This window comes from Sus scrofa, chromosome 5 (genome assembly GCF_000003025.6).
Source record: "Sus scrofa isolate TJ Tabasco breed Duroc chromosome 5, Sscrofa11.1, whole genome shotgun sequence".
NCBI classification, from domain to species: Eukaryota; Metazoa; Chordata; class Mammalia; order Artiodactyla; family Suidae; genus Sus; species Sus scrofa.
This window is the reverse complement of record NC_010447.5, coordinates 84,448,617-84,471,242: the sequence shown is the minus strand read 5'-3', so window position 1 is coordinate 84,471,242 and position 22,626 is coordinate 84,448,617. Positions and strand designations below refer to the sequence as shown.

Genomic DNA, 22,626 nt, shown 5'->3' with positions numbered 1-22,626 from the left:
TGTCCATTTGGTTCACAGGTCATCATTGCTAAGAACAAAGGTACTTCAGGACTGTACTTTAAGAACAGCACGGGGAGATTTATGCACACCTGAACCTAGACTGGGAGTTCATGCAGTAATGGGCTGATGTGGAAAAGCATATAAATCATTGTGCCCAGAGGCAGACTGTGGCAGAGTATATTTTCCAAAAATAACAGCAAAATGTCTGCCAACCTATGTTCTCTTACTAACTTTGACACTCCTTCCTTCAAGAAGTGGGGTCCAAGTCTCCTCCCCCTGAATCTGAGCAGACTTGAGACACAGCAGAAGTGATAATCTGAGACTTCTAAGGGTAAGTAACACAAACAATAGAGCTTCCACTTGGTTCTTTTGGGATGCTCACTCTCAGAATCCAGTCAGTTTATTAAGAGGAAACCCTTGCATCCTCCAAGTATCTTAGCTTCCTCTTTCACATTTAAAAAAACCTCTTTATATCGCTATACAACATTCTGAAAAACTCTTCTGACCTAATTTCCAGCTAACTAAATCTCTCTTCAACTGAGTCTGATCTGCTGTTCCATTTACACATTGAGTGTTAAATTTAGGGTTGTTTTTGTATGTGTGTGTGTGTGTGTGTGTATGAAAGAGAGAGAGGTGTTTTGTTTGTTTGTTTGATCTTTTTTTAGGGGTGTACGTGTGGCATAAAGAGGTTTCCAGGCTAGGGGTCCAATTGGAGCTGTAGCTGCCAGCCTACACCATAGCCACAGCAATACGGGATCCAAGTAGCATCTGTGAACTACACCACAGGTCACAGCAATGCCAGATCTTAACCCACTGAGTGAGGCCAGAGATCAAACTCACATCCTCATGGATACTGTTTGGGTTTGTTAGCACTGTGCCACAATGGGAACCCCAAAGGAACTGTTTTTTTTTTCCTGTCAAATATGCTATATCATTTTTTAATGGCTTTTTTTTCCCCATTATAGCTGGTTTACAGTGTTCTGTCAATTTTCTACTATACAGCAAGGTGACCCAGTCACACATACATGTATGCATCCTTTTTTCTCACATTATCATGCTCTATCACAAGTGACTAGATATAGTTCCTAGTGCTATACAGCAAGATCTCATTGCTTATCCATTCCAAATTTTTATTGGTTTCAATTCCTCAAAATACCTTAAAGTTTATCTTTTTTAAAATAATTGCATGGTCATTTTATAGTCTGTATCTGATAATTCAAATATTTGAGGTCTTATCAGGTATGTATCTGTTCTTTCCAATTTCTGCTGATGCCTCTTTGGGAATCTTTTTCTTGTAGGCTTAATTATTGTAAACTGATCATGTTAAAGAATTTATAGGATTTGTTTGGGGCCTAGGAAGAGAATACATTCCTCTCTGGATTATTTACATTTGCTTCTGCTTCATGACTGATGATACTAATTTAAACTAAAATCATGGATTGATGTTTTTTAGGCTATATGGATGATATGTTTTGGGTGCAAAACTGTTAGGACCAGCTCACAGTTACAAATCCTCAGGAATATCTCCCCTTGTTCTGCCCACAATAAATCATCTTTGCAGACCTTGCAGTCTCCTTGCCAAGTGGGTTATTAAACAGAATATTTCTTTCTTTTTTTTTTTCCTTTGTCTTTTTGCCTTTTCTAGTGCCACTTCCCATGGCATATGTAGGTTCTGAGGCTACGGGTCTAATCAGAGCTGTAGCCGCTGGCCTACGCCACAGTCATAGCAATGTGGGATCTGAGCCATATCTGGAACCTACACCACAACTCACAGCAACGCTGGATCCTTAACCCATTGAGAAAGGCCAGGGATCAAACCTGCAACCTCATGGTTCCTAGTCGGATTCGTTAACCACTGCACCACGACGGGAACTGCAAAATAGAATATTTCTAATTACTCTGAGAGTATAGCCCTGAATTCTCACCTCTACGGAGGAAGAACTTCCTATTACAGTCCTCAGGCCGAGCAGGCACAGAGCTTTGTTTTCTGTACACAAAACCACAGGGGCTTTGAGCACCAAAGTTCCATAGTAGGCTCAGCAAATTCCCTCAGGATAAAAGTGGCTTAACATGTCTACAAACAGCAAATGTTGGACAAGGCATGGAGAAAAGAGAACCCTCCTACCCTGTTGGTGGGAATGTAAATTGGTACAACTATGGAAAACAATATGGAGATACCTCAGAAAACTAAATATAGAACTACCATATGATCCAGTAATCCCACTCCTGGGCATATATCCAGACAAAACATTCACTGAAAAAGATACATGCACCCCTCTATGTTCACTGCAGCACTATTCACAATAGCCAAGACATGGAAACAACCTACATGACCAACAACAGATGAATGGATTAAGAAGATGTGGTAAATATATACAATGGAATACTACTCAGCCATAAAGAAGAACAAAATAATACCATTTGCAGCAACATGGATGGAACTAGATGTTACTAAGTGAACTAAGTCAGAAAGAGAAAGAAAAATACCATATGATATCACTTATATCTGGAATCTAATATACAGCACAAATGAACCTATGTACGGAAAAGAAACATACAGCACAAATGAACCTATATACGGAAAAGAAACAAACTCATGGACATGGAGAACAGACTTGTGGTTGCTGAGAGGGAGGGAGTGGGATGGACTGGGAGTTTGGGGTTAGGAAATGCAAACTATTGCATTTGGAGCGGATAAGCAATGAGGTCCTGCTATATAGCACAAGGAATTTTATTTAGTCACTCATGATGGAGCATGATGGAGGATAACATGAGAAAAAGAATGCATATATATATATGTATAACTGGGTCACTTTGCTGTGCGGAAGAAATTGACAGAACATTGTAAATCAACTATAATAATTTTTTTAAGTGGCTTAATGCTCCACTGGCTTCCTACCTTTACCCATGTTTGGACCTGTTTATTTCTTACTAATATATTGATTAAAAAGACATTGTTAATTTTTTTAGGGCCACACCCAAGGTATATGGAGGTTCCCAGGCTAGGGGTCAAATTGGAGCTGTAGCTGCAGGCCTACACCACAATCACAGCAACACTGGATCTCAGCCACATCTGCAAACTACACCACAGCTCACGGCAATGCCAGACCCTTAATGCACTGAGGGAGGCCAGGGATCGAACCCTGACCTCATGGATACTAGTTGGGTTCATTAACCACTGAACTACGAGGGGAACTCTAAGATGTTCCTTATTTATTTATTTATTTTTGTCTTTTTGTCTTTTTGTTGTTGTTGTTGTTGTTGTTGCTATTTCTTGGGCCGCTCCCGTGGCATATGGAGGTTCCCAGGCTAGGGGTTGAATCGGAGCTGTAGCCACCGGCCTACGCCAGAGCCACAGCAACGCGGGATCCAAGCCGCGTCTGCAACCTACACCACAGCTCACGGCAACGCCGGATCGTTAACCCACTGAGCAAGGGCAGGGACCGAACCCGCAACCCCATGGTTCCTAGTCGGATTCGTTAACCACTGCACCACGACGGGAACTCCAGATGTTCCTTATTTAAATGGTAGTAAATTTACATAATTTTTGTCACCTTTTTGATGATTTAAAAAAGTGTTTCTTTTCTGTATTTTTATTCAACATGTTTGTTTTCAGCAGAATTGTTCTGAGAATAATCAGTCTTATTACCTAGGTCCATGTCTTTTTCATCCCTGTATCCTCAGTATGCAGTGATACATGTGAAAGAACTCAATTAATTTTTGATTGTTTAATGAACAAACAATGCTTTCCTTCCTGCTTTCATCACCCCTAATTTAACACCCTTATTCCCACCTCTTAAGAGTTCTTTTAAATTTTCATACATATATGCTGTCCATTTTCCTACATTAACTGAATTTTGCCCCTGATTTCCCCACTATTTTCCCTGTGACCTCTCCTAAAGATTTCCCATTCTTTTCAATTCTCATTCTTATCAACTCTCAGTACTATCTTCACTCTCCATGAATGTTTTTGGATCATTCACTAGTCTACCTTCATCCAAACCTGCTGCTCATCTGAAGATTATGCTATCCTATTATAACATTCTTTATCTGATTTTATTGTTGTCACTTATGTGGACTTCTAGTCATTTTTTTACATTTGTGAGGATTTCAGAACTTGGTTCACACTTTGTACTCCATTTTATCTACCAACATAATGCAGCAGTATAACGTGGCATTAAGAGCATAAGTTAGACAACCCAAGTTCAAGACCTAGAGCCATCCTTTGTTAATATGTAACCTTGGGAGGTTACCTAATACTCCAATACCTCACTTTCTTCATCCTAAAATCTTCCTTCTGCATGCTTATGATCCATGCAATTTTCAGCCAATAACCTTGTACATTACTCAGAAATTGAACCCATCTAGAAATACATATTTCAGATTTTCTGTATTCATAACGCTCTATTTTCTCTACAGAGAGAAGCAATGTCTGTTTTCTTAGACTAGCTCAGCCTTAATTTCTAACCATTCAATTCTCTTTATTCTTTGCCCTCAATCTCTCACTCTCCACTAGCAAATTCTTCCAACTTCTAAACTTGGTGAAGTCTTACTTATCCTAAAATAAACTAGCCATTTCTCCCTCATACCACTTTCTTCTCATGTTAGCATCATATCTCTTCTTTAATCCTCTTGAAAGGGTAATCTGTATTCTCCACTCCCATTTCCTTATTTTGGATTTCCCAGTGTCTGACTGTTAACTTCCAGAAATCTGGTTTTATCACATCACTTCTTAAACTTACTTTTCAAAGATAAGCAGCAACTGGATTGTCAAACCAAAAAAAGCCTCTCCTCAGAACTTCTCCTACAATTTCTTTGCAGCTTTGAATATGCTGACCACCCACTTGAAGATTTCCTCCCTCATAGCTTTCATGGAACTACTCTGCATTCTTAGAGGCAACAGCAAAGGAACAGAGAGCAGAGTGGTAGTCAAAAACTCATGTTCGAGAAAAGCACGCTCCTAATGTATTGATCTTACATAAGACCCTTAGCTTCAATTTCTTGATCAGTAAAATGCACATAATATTTGTTTGCCTTGTTTACTGGTTTATAATGCTAATAAATAAAATAATGGAGCTGAAAAGAACATAAAAGAGATAAAATACACAAAGTAAGTGAGTATGCTTTGATAACCTGGAAACACAGGATGCAGGAAAGTACACTGAAAGACTCTTGCTACCAAATTTGCTATGAAGCTCTGAAGGACCCAAAGCTGTGTATCTGACCTAGAAGGGTTTCCACTATGAAGAGGTTTCTGAGTCTCTTTACCATGGCAGTACCACCTCCAATGAGGGCTCTTGCCAGGAAGTTAAAAGACTTTACATCAAAAACTTTCTGATTTACCTGGACACACTTCAAATTCAAAAAAAAAAAAAAAAATCATCATGTGACTATATTGGGGTACTTTTTAAAAAAAATACTGTGGGAAATCAAAATGATATATCTTGACATATACAAGCATGCAAATTGAATTGGTCCAATTGTTAGTGAGAAATATTACCAGTTCTTGGAGAAGGGGCTCTTGCAATTTCTAAGGAGCAAGGTTTCTTTGTAACTGCTGTGTCCATGAGATCACATAGAAAGTTCTCATTTTCTGAAGGAAATGTATCCAGAGAAGCAGATGGTATAATTTCCATAGTGTAATTCCTCTTCTTTGGATAGGACTCCTGAAAGGAAGGAGGAAAAATAAAAATAGCTTTGTGATAAAGACACAGCCGGTTTAATTTATAAAAACTAGAAAAGATAATAAGGCTCGTCAGTTCTTCCAAAAGTGATTGAGAGGTGATGATTCATCTGTTTGAATAAGTTATGCAATTGTGTAACCCCAATATTATCAGTGATCTTTTTTAAAGTGTCTTGATCATTTGGTTCCCCTGAAGTTATCACCAGTTCTTGATCTTTTGTCATGATCTCTTTTTGTAATATGTATTTTCTACTTGTGGCATAAACTGTTATTTAACTAATCAACAATCATTCCCAAGATTCTACTCCTTTGCCTGCTTCTGAGAGAGAGTCACATGACTCAGTTTTTGGCCAGTCAGATAAAAGGGGGAGGTAGTTTGCAGGCTTCTGCAAAAAGATTTTTCCCCAGAGAAAAGACATGCAAAAGAGGCCTCTTCAGAGCCTTCGTCATCCTCAGTTTCCTCTCCCTGGGTGTAGTTTTGGTGACAGGAGCTCGGGCAGGCATGTCGTAACCAGAAGATAGCAACCTTCTTCCCTTAAAAAGGTAGCAGACCAAGAATGGCAAGAGAAGGACAAAAAAGCCTGGGCCCTTGATGATATCATTAAACTCCTCAAATAGCCCCAGGACCAACTTCTTTAGGCTTCTTAAGCTAAAGTTTTTATTGTTTGAGTCATTGCTAATTAAATGACTGAAAACCCAGGGGTAAATGTGTTCCCACCAGAACCATGATGTCCTTTGTGAATACTGCTAAGTAACATAATAAGGTTACTCTTCAGGTTCAAATTCAGGTCCAATTCTACATTACTGATTCTTCATTATACTCTAAAAATTGGAATTTGTTTCATTTTATAAGGTCTTTACTTCTTGTATAAGGCAAGTATTTATCGGGCATCTATTATATCATATTCATCTAGGACTGTACTAACGACTAGAGATTTTTAAAAAACAAATAAGACATAATCTTTGCCCTCAGAAAGTTCACAGTTTACTGGAGAATAAAAATAGATTATCTGCATGGTGAATTTCACAATTAGGCATGTTTTACTTTTGATATGTTATCTTTAAAAACTATATTTCAAAAGAAAAAGACAAGGAAGAAAAAAGTAAACTCACTTGTAAAAAAAAATCTCCCAAGATCTATTCAAGGGTTGGTAAAGATTTAGTACAAGCTCCTCTTTTTTTTTCTATAATGATATTTACAGTATAGTAGAATAAGTATTCAAGGTCAGTGTAATTGCTTTCAGACCATACCAGACTCTCACACATCAAAGAGTCAATTATGTTCACTCTACTCTATTGAAAGCAGGAAATTGGGAGTAATTTATTTTTAACAACAAAGGGTGACAAAGTTGAAAGCATCTAGAGGAAAGCAATCAGGATGGTATATGATTTTAAATCCATGTCACAGAAGAAATGATGAAAGCAACTGCAGTGTTCTATCCCAGAGAAGCCTTATAGCAGCATAATAGATTTCTCAACATATTTGTAAGGCTATCTATCTCTCAAGAGCTATCCCACAAAGTAGAGAAGGGGAGAAGTTGCTGTGGTATATAAAGTTCTTAAAGGCCGAACAAAGACCAATGTTTATCAGTCAAGGAGGGTAAATTTGGATCAACACAAAAAACAGTTTTTTGTGCATTAACAATATTGCTTATCTTCTAAAATAAAACTGTACTGATATAATAATTAGTACTGATATATTTAAGAAGTATCACTAGAAAGCAACAGAAGGAATGCCTCATAACTGGAAGTGTTTACACAGAACTATCTATTGGTAAAATTATGTATAAAACACATTATAAAACGAATACACCAGATGACTGCTAACTCCCTGAAGGATGGAATTGGTTTTGTTTGCCACTCTATCCCCAGAATCTAACACAACTTCTGCCATATAAGGGGTCCTCAATAAATATTTATTTATCAACTGAACAGTCTCTGATGTCCTTTCAAACAAATCTAAATAACAGGAAAAGTATAATGCCTTCTTAAGATGTAAATTACTTTACTCTTTTGTTTTTTCACTTGTTTACTGCTTTGCATATCAAAAGTAAAAAAGGGAGATTACAGTAAGATTGTAATGAGTCTATGAAAAAAGAGTCTTCAAGGTTTAAAGATAAACTCTAGTTCATCCTAAAATTAAATTAATCAGAACAACCCATTCTTCAAGGATTTGGTTAAGCTGGACTTTTACTGGGTTTATAAAGAATTATGAGGATTTTATTTTATTTATTTATTTTTATTTTCTATTCTTTGTCTTTAGGGCTGCACCCGTGGCACATGGAAGTTCCCAGGCGAGGAGTCAAATCAGAGCTGTAGCCACCAGCCACAGCTACCACCATAGTCAGGTGGGATCCAAGCCGTGTCTGTGACCCACATCACAGCTCACAGCAACACTGGATCCTTTAACCCACTGAGCGAGGCTAGGCATCAAAGCCACATCCTCATGGATGCTAGTTGGGTTCATTACCACTCTTCCACAACAGGAACTCTGTATTCTGAGAATTTTAAAGGCCTTGAAAACTACTTTTGAAATTTAACCACACAGGATGAGTTAGTAAATTAAGTGTGTGTGTATATATATATACATATATATGAGAAATATTAGAAAGTATAAAGAAAGAGAAAAATAATATCACATGAAAACCCAGCACGCTCACATAACTAATAGTAACATTTCGGTGTATATTCTCCCAGATGGCTTCCCTCTGTAAACGTGTGTGTGGACGTGTGGGTGTGTGCAAAGGAAAGACGAACTATTTTAAACAATGATGGAGTACACCCTCTTCTGCTTCCTAGAGGACGCCATCATTTCTCTGGCAGAGAAGTCTGTAGTATGCACGTGGCCTCCTTAGGGAAAGTGAGAGCCCCAAGGGAAGGACATAGAAAAACAAAGACAGCAAAATTATGCTTTTGTAACCAAATATTTTATATTGCAAAAAAGTTGGGCATTCAATGACATGCCTGACAAGTATCCCTCAAAAGAGGATCTATGAGATTATAAAATAAAATAAATCCACAAGTGCCCATATTTAATATTTACATTGAAACCTACCTCATGCTCCCCTTTCCAGCCCCACCTCCTCCCTCAGCATCCAGGGCTAAATCTTGTCCTGAACTCTGTGTTCGAAATTCCCTAGGTTGTCGTTAAAGTTTAACTATACATTTAAGTATCAATACAAATTGTTTTGTATTGTATGCTTTTGAACTTCATATATATAATATAAAATGCTCTTGCTATTGTGTGACTTTTTTCAGTCAATATGATGTTCCTGAGTCTCATTTATTTTCAGTGTGATACAAGAATCCACCATTACAGGTATATCACAAATTTGTTTACACATTTTCCTATTAGTTGACTTTTAAAACATTCCCTAGGTTTTATTATTAAGAACAATGTTGCTAGGAATCTAGGTAGCCAGGGTACACTCTCTATCCCAGTAGTCATGGGGTGGAGAATCAAACTTACACATAAAATGAGAACAATGAATGAAATTAAAGGTCCTACAAAAACAAGTTCTAGCCAGACATGCATGACAAGTGAGAGTTGGATGCTTTTAGGTTCAACAGAAATCTTGAGGAGGGCATTGAGTTTTCCCACCCAAAATAGGATGAAGGTTCAAGAGATTTCCTATAAATCTTATATGAAGATATTATATATAAATATATACATGTATGTAATGTTTTTGCATCTGATATTTACCTATAATACTGTATTCTGCATAAGTTTCAATGACAAATATATGTCTACATGATAAATACAAGTCCCAGTGTACACATGGCCATAATTTATCTAGTCAATCTTATTGTACTGAAATTTTGATGTTTTTCTTGGGCATATATCTTTCTTTACATGCTCAACTAGTCTTCCTGAAACGGAATTCCTATGACAATAGGTATACACCACATGTTTACACATAATTGAATCTGTTTCTGGACTTTCTATGTGATTCCATTTGTCAGTCTATTCTAGTACCCGAATCATACTGTTTTGATTACTCACCGAAGCCTTAAAATTAATTTTACTATCTAGTATGGTATATCTCTCCTCATATTCATCCTTATGAAAGCATGCATGATGATCTTTAGGTTTATTTTTCAAAAAAAAATTTTAACATTTTGTCAACTTATCATCATCACCTCTCCTTCATTTCTTGCCAATAAACAGTACTTCCATACAGCAGCCACTGAAACAACTTGGTGACTATCCTTCAATCTCACTCTTCCTCAACATCAGGCCCAGTCATTTCCAAAGTGCTATATTCAACACTGCATTTTATATCTCAGAGACATTAATTTCTTCCTACCCCACTACCACCCTGGTCCTGGTCACCATCATACTCAATGGAACGGTTAAAACAACTTCCAAACTGGTCTCCTTGCCTCAAGTCCTGCTCCTCTCTTAACTAATTCACCTTCAACACTAGCATGAGGTTACTAAGAGTAAGTCAGGTCAAAATAAATTCATTTCCTTTCATCATAGCTTTATTTGATGAGAGAATCATAAAGCGTTCTAGTCATAGTACACGTTTATTCTTTTTAAACATTTAACATGGTCTTTCATAACATCTCAGAATTTCTATGCTGAATGATTTCATTAAATGCATTATTGATCCAGATCATAAATTGATTAAAATAACAAGATCTGGAAAAATATACTAAAGGTTAACCATAATCCCATTAATCCATAAGATGAATGGGGTTAATAACTAAAGACATGCTTATCTAGCACCTAGCAAAATGCCATGTTCATAGCAGGACTCAATCTTATATATGCTAAAAAAATAAATACATAAAATAGTTACTATTTCAGTTAGTCTTTTAAGGCCTGCTTTCCTGAATTATAAAGAACCAAGAGGCAAGGGCTACAATGACCTTTTTCATTATTAAGAGTAAGCACTTAATAAACATTTGCTGAATGAGAGAAATCTGACTGTTGTTCAAAATCTATCATGAATAATCAAATCACTCTAAGAAGAATGGTAACTTACACTTAGGAAGAGTGTCACGATTTGCAGAATAAGTACCGTTTCATTTAGCTGTGTGATTCGTGTTTAGCTCTCAAAACAATCCTACAATGTTACGTTATCTCTATCCAGAAATTAAGGCCTGGAATTATTAGGCGTCCAATATTAAACATCTAACCAATGGAAGTTTCAGGGCTCCAACCCAGTTCTAAACTGAGCAAATCAAGTGTTCATACTACTGTATCACAGACAAAAGGACCATGACAAGATCTTTACTGCCATAACTAAGGGAAAAAGGAAACTCTGCACATTACAGAGAGTATCTAGCCCTACCAACTTTTTAGCCTTGGCAAGTTCTCTTCCTTACAGTGGGAAATCTGGATTTTGATATATAGGTTAATTGCCAAAGTACTCTTGATGGTAAATCCTGGTAATGGACCTGAGAGATTAAAAGAATTGAGGTCCAACAATTTGTTACTCACTTTTCAAGGCTCGACTTACCTAGGCTATCAAAATTGGCTCCAATTTATTTAGCAGTTTTTGCTTCTTCTTGATGTTTGGCCTCTATTTTTATTTGAATGCCTGCTCTGGAATCTCAGATTGTTTCTGTGCTTAAATTTTTATAATGGTAGCATGCCTAAAACTGTGTTCTAGGCCTTGGTCTTTGCCAGCTCTTTTCTGAGGGATGAATAGCCTGTCCTCAAATCTTACACAGGCCCCTAGGTCCCTGTACTGTCTAATTTCACAACCCCCAAGAGAATGTCCAGCGTTGATGCTTAAGTTTGCTTAGTCGGTTTTAGTTTTTTGTGCAATGTGTGCGCCAAATAGCACCTCTTCAAAAAGATGCACACTGAGAGCACTGAATAAATTAATATTATGCCCCCAAAGAAAAATAAAAATTGATAATAAAAAGTCTACATAATATGCTTTCACTTGTTTGCCTTGTGTTCCTAATAAAAGTTTAAAATCATTGGGGTGGGCTCAGTCTAACAAGTCAAAATTTATTAGTGATTAAATAAGAGGTCCTACAGTTCAGTACAGAAATGAGTTATAAAAATTCAACATACCATAAAAAAAGAATCAGGAGTTACAGCTGACAGTGTGAGTCAGAGTGTAATACATGAGTTAAAGACATAATGTGACACTGGCTGATTTAATACAAGAATGATATTTAGACCAGGGAATGTGACAGCCTTCCCTTCCTCTGTGCTAGTTAGAATTGGGAATAATCTGGTTTAGGAATTTCATAAAAGTCAGGCTAACCACATGATATTGACCATCCTTTGCAAAGTGGTATAAGATTTTATTTATCTAGGCTGAAAGACATTTGGCCCTCTGACTAAACCTTAGCAACCATCAGGAACCCCGATATGGGCACAGACATTTCTCAGAAGTACCAATGATGTGTGTTGTTTGTTTGTTTTTAATCAGAAAAAAAAAAGGTGACCTAGAGGCTTTCTTGACTACTTTGACAAGACACATTTAAGAACTTGCCTCTCTTCTTAAGCGCATAGGGGGGACTAAAGCAGCTTCACCAGCACTGCGGCAAGACCACACCTAGTATGTCAGCTTGGTCCTGCAGCCTCCATTTGAGGAGGTACAAAGACTAAATGGACTATTTTCAACTGGTAAGGAAAGTTCTAAGTATCAAATCCATGTCACTGGGGGGAAAGATTGATGAAACTGTACAGGAAAACATACGTCACAAGCACTTGAAAAACAGAAGAATGACTAAAATTTTAGAAAGAGTGCAAACAGAGAGATGGTAACAAGGAGACAGTTTTCAGCTTGAGATGAGCTTTCTAATGAATAGTGCTTCCCAGTATGAAATTGGCTGCTTGGCAAGTAGCAGGTTTTCTGCCATTGGAGTCATCAAGCCTAGTCTTATTAATACAAGACATCTCCTGAGAATAGAAGATGTTGGGTTAACTTAGATCCCTGAGTTTGAAGATGTTAGGTCAGTAAGACAATGTACTGTGTTAGTTCTATGGTACAAACTACCTGCATACTTTCACTTCTTCATGAATTATTTTTATGATAATGAGAAAAGAATAATGCAAGGGAGTGTGGGTTTGTGGCTCTCTCAAAAGTTGGAGATGACTCACAATTCCAAATGACTCAAAGTAGGTGAAAGATTTTGGAAGTGGTCTTACTGCTCTGACGTGTCCTACAATACTGAGAAAAGTATCCCTTGAGGACTTACAATGACATTCAAATAAGGAAGACTACAACATACATATGAGATAAGAAAAATAGGAAAAGAGACTTTGAGTAGGAGAGAAGAATGAGTGAAAACAAAACAGCCCTAGGGAAAGGACCATTGACAACAGTGGTAAGAAGAATAATAGGCTCTCAAAGATGTCCTTGCCCTAAACCCTGAAATCTGTGAATATATTACATCACATGACAAAAGGGGCTTTGCAGATGTGATTAGGCTGAGGATCCTGAGATGGGGAGATCATCCTGGATTACCCAGGTGTCCCAGTGTAATCACAATGGTTATTACAAGGGAAAGACAGAAGAAGAGGCTGTGTCATACTGATGCAGTGTAAGAGATATGACTGACCATTGCTGGTTTTGAAGGTGTAAGGCAGCTAGGAGCCAAGAAATGAACACAGATAGAAAAGATAAGAATATAGGTTCTCCCCTGGAGTCTCCAGAAAAGAATGCAGCCCTATTGACACCTTGGATTTAGCCCAGTGGGACACTTTGGGACTTCAAAAACTGTAAAATAATAAAGCTATGCTTTTTTAAGCCACTAAGTTTGTGGTAATTGGTTATTGCTACAATAGGAAACTAAGGGCAACTGACATAGGGAGGAAACAGAAATTGTTAAGAGTTAAGAGAAAAACATTAAAATTGGACTCCAATGGAAAAAGACACGCTGTTATATTATGATATGAGTCAATATTTTAAAGATAGTGATTCTTTCACTTTCACTTAGTCTTAAATTTAATGCAGTGGTTATTGCAATAGTTTTCCCCTCAATCCATCTTGTATCTTGACAAGTGATCCTAAAGTGCACCTGAAAAAATAAATGTCTGACAATAGGTAGGTATCAGTTTGAAATGAGAAAAGTAATAGAGAAGGTGGAGATCAGCATTTATCAGTTATTTAAGTAAATTGTAAATGGTTCTGGGAAATAATTGAAAGGCAATAAAATAGAAGACAGAATTTAAAAAAACAAAGTTCCAATTCTTGTGGAAACTTATTATATTATGAAGATATTTCAAATCAGTAGGAAAACAATGGATTACATAACAATTGCCAATAAAATAACTATATTGCCATTTGGAAAGAAATAATAAAAATGTATTAATACTTTATTCCTTAAACCAAAATAAATTCCAGATAAATACTGAATAAGTAAATACATTTGTAAAATAATGTTAAAATAGGAATGAACTTTGACCAGAAGCTACAAGATACATAACCAGAGCTGTGGAGAAAAAAAGACTGATGAATTTGAGTACGTACAAACATGAAACTTCTATAAACCCACTAAAGTATTAAAAATTAAGAAACATGATAGATTTGGGAAAATCCTTTGACATGTTAAAGTCAAAGAATCTTTATTATATAAAGAGAATTACAAAAAAAGAGAACTACAAATTGGGATTAAAGAAATCATCAACTTAATGGAGAAAGTGGGCAAAGGATAGGAGCAGTTCATGATACACAGCTAGAAAGTTCTTATATGAAAGATGCTTGATCTCATTTATAATTAAATGTAAGTAAATTAAAGTAACACATGATATCCCATTCCTGATCAAACTGATGTAGTTAATACACAGTGTGAGCGAGGGTCTGGAAAAATAGGTACTCTATACTATTGATATAAATTGATATAAATCTCTTTCAGGCTAATTCATCATTTGTCAGGAAGCAGATCTTCAGACAGAATTGACTCTTGGACGTCTACCATGTTAAAATTTTTCCTTCACTTGGGAACAGATGAGATTGATAAACTGCCATTATTATTCCTAGAACATTGACCTGCAAGGCACCATTTCTGTGCATTGCATAATTATCACTCTTGCTTTCTAAACAATATGTGCACATGCTACTTTTTATGCTATCTATTAAATAATAAAATGGGAGTGGGAGTATGTAGAAGGAAGCCTGACTCTAAGTGCCATGAATGAGGAAAGCAACCAGATTTTACCAAGAGCAATCATCTGAGTTGTATGGTGTCGGGATATTGTCCTCCTTTGGAAAGTATTACCAATCAATGGGAGAGGAGTTTGATTATCTTAGTTAAGCCTCTCTTGATCAAAGATGAGGTGACTTCAAAGATGGAGCTACCAATTTTACACTTGAAACCGCACAGAAATCTCACCAGAAAAGTGCTAAGAAACCAGTGTGGGTACTAAGTATGTTACTCTGGGTATGTTATGGGTTGAGCTGTGTCTCTCTAAAATTGATATGTCAAAGTCTTAATCCCCAGGATGTGATCTTATTTGGAAATAAGGATATTGCAAATGTAATTAGTTAAATTAAGATGAAGTCTTTTAGGGTAAGCCCTAGACATAAGCCATAAGCAAAGGATTGCCAAAGATTGCCAAACCATCAGAAGCTAAGGAAATGCATGGAACAGATTCTCCTTAGAGAAGTCCTTGAATTTGGACTTCTAGCCTCCAGCACTGAAAGAAAAGAAACTGTTAAGACATGCAGTTCTATGATACTTTGTTATAACAGCCCTAGTAAACTAATAAGGGATAAGGAAAAAGGAACTGGCATCAAAAATTAATCTCTTTTAGTGTTCTAAAATCTTTACTCTTGGAAAACAACAAATAATTAACTAAGAGCTAGAAAGGAAAAGAGAATAATCTCTGTTTTTGATAAAATTTCAACTGTTTCAAAATTTTAAGTGCACATACTCCTTTACTAGAATTCTACTTCTAGAAGTCTTTCCTACAATTAAACTTACAAATTCATATAAAAATGCATGTGTAAGGATGAGTACTTAAACACTGTTTATAATATTACAGGGCTGGAAATAATTTTATATTCATTATTAAGAGATTGTTTAATACACAAATATCATTCATATAAGGAAGCAGTGTAGTATATATAATTCAGAGGTCCACAGATTTTGACTGCATAAAATCTGCTTTGGGTCATAACTCAGACTGGTGACTCTCCTCCAATTTTTTTCAAAATCAGAATCTCTGATAGTGAGCCTGGAGATCAATGTTTTACAAGTTTCCCAGGTCATATTGATGTAGATGGTTAATGAAATATATTTGAAAACACTAGAACAGTAATTAAAGAGTGTGTAATCAGAATCCTAGCTCTGCCATTTTTACTAAAGTTGCCTTAGCAAAGTCTGTTTCCTCATCTATAATATTAGAATAGAATACCAATAGGATCTACCTTAAAGTGTTGGTGATGTTTGCGAATAAAGTAATAAAATTAATGAAATACATTTGAAATGAAATGAATTTTATGAAGTACTTAGTGAGGTGCCTAAGTGCCCAAATGCTCAATAAATGTAGCCATAATTACTATTCAGCCATTCAAAAAGTGAGATGATTGTGTAGATAGTGATATACTGAGCTAAAAAAATAAACAAGGAACAAAGTAATACATAATGCATGTTCACATTTGTATAAAAAGAAAGTATGCACACAGATTATATACGCATGGAATACTTTTAGAAGAAATGATTAGAAACTCTTGGTGGTTAACACTGGAGAATGTGACCATATTCCTTTTTTGTTTTGCTTGATCTTTTTAAAACACTATATATACATGTTATTTTCAGAAAAAAAATTCCATGAATCTAAAAAACACCTGAGGAAGGTGATGATACCATTTCAAATATAAAGAACTTTGATTTTTATTTCTGGTACTATTGTGTAGAAATTTGCATACCCCAGGTGAAAGCGAAGATGGTTGGAATCCCAAGAATAATCCCTTAATAAATTACACAAATGCAACTGAAAATATGTCAAATGCCAGGCAAACTAAATAGGGATCAGCTTAATACAAATCCTCAAAAAAAGACCTAGATAATCTTCGTAAGAACTTAGAAGAAATAGAATGTAGTTCACCAACAACAAGATGACAAAGAGGAAAACTGCATCTTATGAAACTTCCTTGAGGCAAAAAGAATAAGGAGTGCATTGTCTAGGAAGTACTAATTATAGACAAAAAAGAGAAGAAAAGAACAATAAAGAATAAAAGAAAACAAGATTATTTATGCAAAAGGATTTCTTTGCAATGTAAGGAGTCTAAGCCTCATGTTCTTTTTTGAAAAGATGCAAAAACAAGTTATTTAAAAAATGGATAAATACTGAATGAGTAAATGAGCCAAAAAATTAAATATTCAAATATAGATAGATAGATAGATAGATAGATAGATAGATAGATAGATAGAACTTATAACTAGGTATAGGAAGCCAGGAAATAAACCAGGAAAAATAACCGCAACTTAGGTCAAATATTGAGAAGACAAAGGATTTCACCAAGTTCCCAAGAACATACTCATGATGTTGAAGCTGTTGAAGTTGCATAGACATATGTTTAGTTTTGGTAGATCTGGTAATGGTGAAGAGTCCTGGGTGACTACTGTAACTAGGCTTGGGGTCTTTATTCCTGATTTAGTGAATGTGACTTAAAAGGCCAAAGACAATGTAAACAGAATAAGAAAATACATTATATACTGCTCCCAGTACACTGACCCAGTCACCTAGGCTTGAACCCTTAGAGACATTTTTCCTTCTCCTATTCTGTCATGCTTATTAGCACTACCGTAAAGAAGCAGTCATCAACTTCTATAAAATTTGCACTTTACAATAACTCCTAAACCCAGTATTATTTTTCTATTTCTATAATCAAACAGTTCCAGCTTTATTGACTCATACCTATGTTACCTGAATAGCTTCCAATCTCCCATCTCTGAGTCCATTCTAGTTCTTACACAGAGTTTCTACCATTTGGAGTACTAAAACATGTTTTTCAAAGTAAAGTATGGTAAATGTGGAATTATGGTAATGTTGGAATTAATTTAGAAATTTAGGGAGTATAATAAATGACTTCCTCACTTCCTGCTCAAATTGTGGGTAAGAATCTAGGGGCTGCCAAATTTTTCTGAAAAGGGCCACATAGTTACTATAGTTTAGCCTTTTCAGGTCATATGATCTCGGTTGCAACTACTCTCCATGCTGCTGTTGTAGCAATAGATAGACATACACAGTATATAAACAGAAGAGCTTGGCCAGATTTGGTCTGCATGGGTCAGATTTGACTGAGAGACCAAGGTTAGCCAAACCATGAATAACAAAAAGACTGAGGCAAATGGATTAAAATGTCAGTGTAGGTTGGTGACAGAGCAGATACTAGAGAACATGGTTTAAGTACAAGGCAATATACTTTCTATTACTATATCCCAAAATTTGACAGACTAACCTCAGGTCTCCCAAGCCTGAGCAGGTTCCTTACTGCTATGCTTAACGGCACAGACTCTCAGCAGATGAGAAGGTCACAAAGAGAATTGATAACCTAGGCTCTGTTCCTGCTCCCAAATTTACAAATCAATTAACTCCCTTGAGGAGCAGGTAGAGCAGAGAGAAGCCCAGTTAACTGATCAATGTCTCTCCACTTGAAAGCAAAGAGAAAGAATCCTGAATTCCCTGTCCAACTCCAGTAGGTAAGTTACACGTTTAGAACCTACTGTTTGAAAAAATACATGAGCAAAAGGGCAACAATAAATTTCCATTTTTTTAATCAAAGCAAAACTTATGCACATTTGAAAGTAATAAAAATGGATATAGATATTAAGACCTATTATGTATATAATCTACAGACAAGATTTGTGCCTGCATAAAACTGCAAGCCCTTTATAGTACCTCCATAAAGTGGTCCAGCTTGAGATCTACAGCTTCATAACATTTCTTAAAAGTTGGTATTGTACCCCAGATTAAGTATTATTAGAGGCCAATAATTATCATTCAATAAATATCTGTTCAGTAAAAATGTGAATTTTATCATTGTTCTACTTTTTAAGGCTATTATTGCCTCCACAAGGATACCTTTCAAAACAAACCATCTGTTAGACTGACATAGCCAGTAAGCCCCCCATTCTGAATGTCACAATCCTGCCTCTGTCTCTTGCTTACGCTGTCATCATTTCTTCTGAGAATGACGGGGCTCTTCTGGTCCTATAGAAATTCTTCTTTTCTTTCAAAACCAATTATAAATTTCACTTAGCCCTTGAAGCACTTCATTACTACTATTATCTGAATGGCTTTCTTTCTTCTCTGAATCTAAAAACAACAGTTATATTCCATACAGATAATTCAGTATCTCATGACACACTAGATTTTCAGATCCCATATTCATTTTTGATATTTTTATTGCTAACTACTTCAAATTCCATCTTCTGGAGAGCAAGTGCTCCAAATAGTGCTTATTTGTGTGTTTCGGAAAACTCAGTACAGCCCAATTTTGGCACAGAATAGATTCTAAATTTTTTTAAATTTATATTAAATAATTAACAAAAGATGAATACATAAGATGAATAACCAAGATTAAGAAAAACTAAGTCTTAAGAATAAGGAAAACAACCTAAGTGGCCTACTAAAGCCTTCCCCTCCTTGTGTTATTTTATCAGAAATATTAAATATAAGAAAGTTCTTTTGTAATTACTGGAGATAAATAAGATAGTACCATAACTGATTTTTATTATTTTAACTTCCAAATAATGTAAATAATACAAATCTATAATTTAATGTTTTGAAAAATCCAGATGTACTTAAACATTGATGAATAATATAGTTATTTAAAATACTGGAAAGGACTCTAGTGCCATGGCAACAAGGAAATACATACTGCTATCTCCAGTTTCAGCCTTGTTCGAGGTACAAGTGAAAAAGTGAATGAGAAATGTCTATATGTTAGGGAAGAGTCTAGAAATCTGACTTTGCTCCCATACATAAATTAACATTTCTCAGTTAAGGTGTTAAAGCAATCATCTCATTGATAATCATCTCATTTTTCATGTATTGTTCTCTCTCTTCAAGGACTATGGAAAAATAAAGGAGGAAAATCATTTGAAAAAAATGATGTATCTGCATGCTGACAAAAAAGCATTGTGTTCTAAGAAAGAAGGAGTGCTTGAACCCAGGACTCTTACTTATAAAAGATCCACTATGAAAACACATTCTATTAATACACATTCAAGGCTGTGAACCTATCATTTCTACACACAGTAATTAAACCCCAATAATACAAAACTGTAGAATTCTTACATCTGCTCTGACAGAGAATCACGTATTAGAAAAGTTAGCATAATAAACATTTTGGAATATCTTTAGATTAAAGAAAAAAAAAACCTTTCCTTTTCTTCTTTTTCTAAGTCAGTTTGATTTAGGAAGCTTCTTTATAATATTTAGCCTTTGATAGTATAAGACCCTGGCCTTAAAATCCAACTCTTACTTATTTAACCTTTATGATCACATTCTGCAAGGAGTTTAAGAAGAGACTATTAGTTCAATGAAGGATTCTTAAGATGTTGAAATAAAAATTTACCAAATGGGGAGTTTCCGTTGTGGCTCAGCTGGTTAAGAACCCATATAGTATCCATAAGGATGCAGGTTCCATCCCTGGCCTTGCTCTGTGGGTTAAGGATCCAGCATTGCCACAAGCCGTGGCATAAGTCACAGATGTGGCTCAGATCTGGCATTGCTATGGCTATGGCATAGGCCAGCAGCTGCAGCTCCAATTCAACCCCAAGCCTGGGAACTTCCATATGCTATGGGTATAACCCTAAAAAGAAAAAAAGAGAAAAAAAGGAAAAAATTGCCACATATTTGTTTTTTCATTATCCTCATTACCATTCCTCTACCACCATCTCTTAAGAACAGAGCAGCAAAGTTTATACCCTTTGAAACCCCTCTGTTCCCTTACTCCACAGATCTAGTCCATCACCAAATCCCATGACTAATTCCCCCCTGCATTTCTATATCCATAGCTGCCATGTTAAGACAGGCCTCAGCATCACATATGTAGATTATTGGCACTGCCTCTAAACTAACCTCCCTTTTTGTACAGCTTCATTTCACCTTATGCAAAACCATTAGAATAATCTTCAAACATCATTATCTTCATATTATTCATGGTCTATGAACTTAAGTACTTTCCAAATGCTTTTTATTTAAAACAAAACTCTCTAGTTTAGCCTTTAACTCATCAATCTCATCTACTTTATTTCACTTCCCAGTGAACTTTGTACCAGCACTCTGCTTCGTCTGAGTTCATCTGCTTATTGGTTCAGATTAACACTAAATTTAAGCATGACTTACTCTTCACCTCTATTTTTAACTGTCAGGGAAAAAGTAAGCAACTCTGAAGATCCACCCCATAAAAGCAATGAGAACATTCATAAAAAAATGTCAAAAATCAATTTTTTTAGACCTCAGGAAGTTAACTAAAAACATGCAACAATCTGTACAGAATTTATTCCAGGAGTTCCCATCGTGGCTCAGTGGCGAATGAACCTGACTAGCATCCATGAGGACAGGGGTTCAATCCCTGGCCTCACTCAGTGGGTTAAGGATCTGGTGTTGCCATGAGCTATAGTGTAGGTTGCAAATGTGGCTCAGATCCTGCATTGCTGTGGCTGTGGTGTAGGCCGGCAGCTGTAGCTCTGATTCAACCCCTAGCCTGGGAACCTCCATATGCCATGAGTGCAGCCCTAGAAAAGACAAAAAGCCCAAAAAAAAAAAAAAAAAGAATTTATTCCAGAAAATCAGCACAATCTTTGTACAGTGAGCATTGTGGAATTTAAACTTGCCCCATTGCCATCCTCCTTTCTCCAGTTCCACATGGAGAGAATTAGCAGTCTCATAATAATGGTAAATCTTTAAACCAGCAGCCTAGAAGCCACTAGGGTGTGTATGTATGCGTGTGTCTGGTGTGTGTGGGGGAATGAATGGGTTTGGAGTGCTGAAAACATCCTCACACCCACAAAGAATTCTCCAGATTTAATACACATTCAGCAGCTCCCTGGTAAAGGCCTATTTACAGGGCTTGTTTTTATTTGAGCTGATACAGAGCTCACTCAGTGAGAAAGGCCCTATCCTCTAAGTGTTTGTTAAAATGAATTAGGAGCAAGTGTTTAACATTGCAGTTATTTCACATCACAATTGCTGGAGCCAATGATGCCAGTAGTGGCTAATAAAGTGCTCTGCAAAACAATTAAAAGGAAATAAGATGTCAAGAGGGATCTCTGAAAAGATCTAGCATATTTCTATGAACCAGAAAGGCTATACACATACATGAAGGGCTGGATGCATACCCAGAAAAAAAAATCTGAGAAGACTAATCTCTCACCTATGGTTGAACTTGAAGCTCTATACAAGGAGGAAGAAAATACTAATGCAGATATATACACTGCCAGAACTTGAAGACATGCCTCAACACAAAGATTCTGGCATAGGGGGACTTTTTGCTTCAAGGCATTTAAGGAATCTCTGTCAAACTGTAAGGTAACCACTAAGCTAAGGAAGCAGACACTCAGTGGCCACAAATGAAAAGCAATTCAGACTTGACAGAATTAATCCAGAAGAGCCACTAAACAAACAAACAGTAACAACAACAATGGAAAAGAAACCTTGGGAAGGAAGGAATCTTATTTCCAAAGCTGCCATTTTATATTTTTTTAAATGCTCGATTTTCAACAAAAATCACAAGACATGTAAAGACTTAGGAAAATTGTGTACATATACAGGAGAAAAAAGCAGTTATTATAAACAGTCCCTCAAGAAAAACATATTTTGAACTTACTAGATGACGATTTTAAGTCATATATTATAAATATGTTCAAACGACTAAAGGAACCATGTCTAAAGAATTAAAGTATAAGAAAAGATATTGAAGAAAAATAGAGAATATCAATATTTATACTTTTTTAAAGTGGAACAGAATAGAAATTCTGAGTTGTAAATTACAGTAACTGATATGAAGCAATTG

The 22,626-nt window shown here is 36.1% G+C and overlaps 1 protein-coding gene across 15 annotated transcripts in view; it reads right to left on the bottom strand.

Moving 5' to 3' along the window:
* Nucleotides 1-22,626, bottom strand: part of ANKS1B (ankyrin repeat and sterile alpha motif domain containing 1B) — a 1,068,238-nt gene that overhangs the window by 677,500 nt on the left and 368,112 nt on the right. For all 15 annotated transcript variants that reach the window (XM_021093000.1, XM_021093001.1, XM_021092994.1 and 12 more), the window contains exon 10: nucleotides 5,501-5,666. In XM_021093000.1, the coding sequence (XP_020948659.1) occupies nucleotides 5,501-5,666 (166 nt within the window). The remainder of the gene's footprint in view (nucleotides 1-5,500; nucleotides 5,667-22,626) is intronic.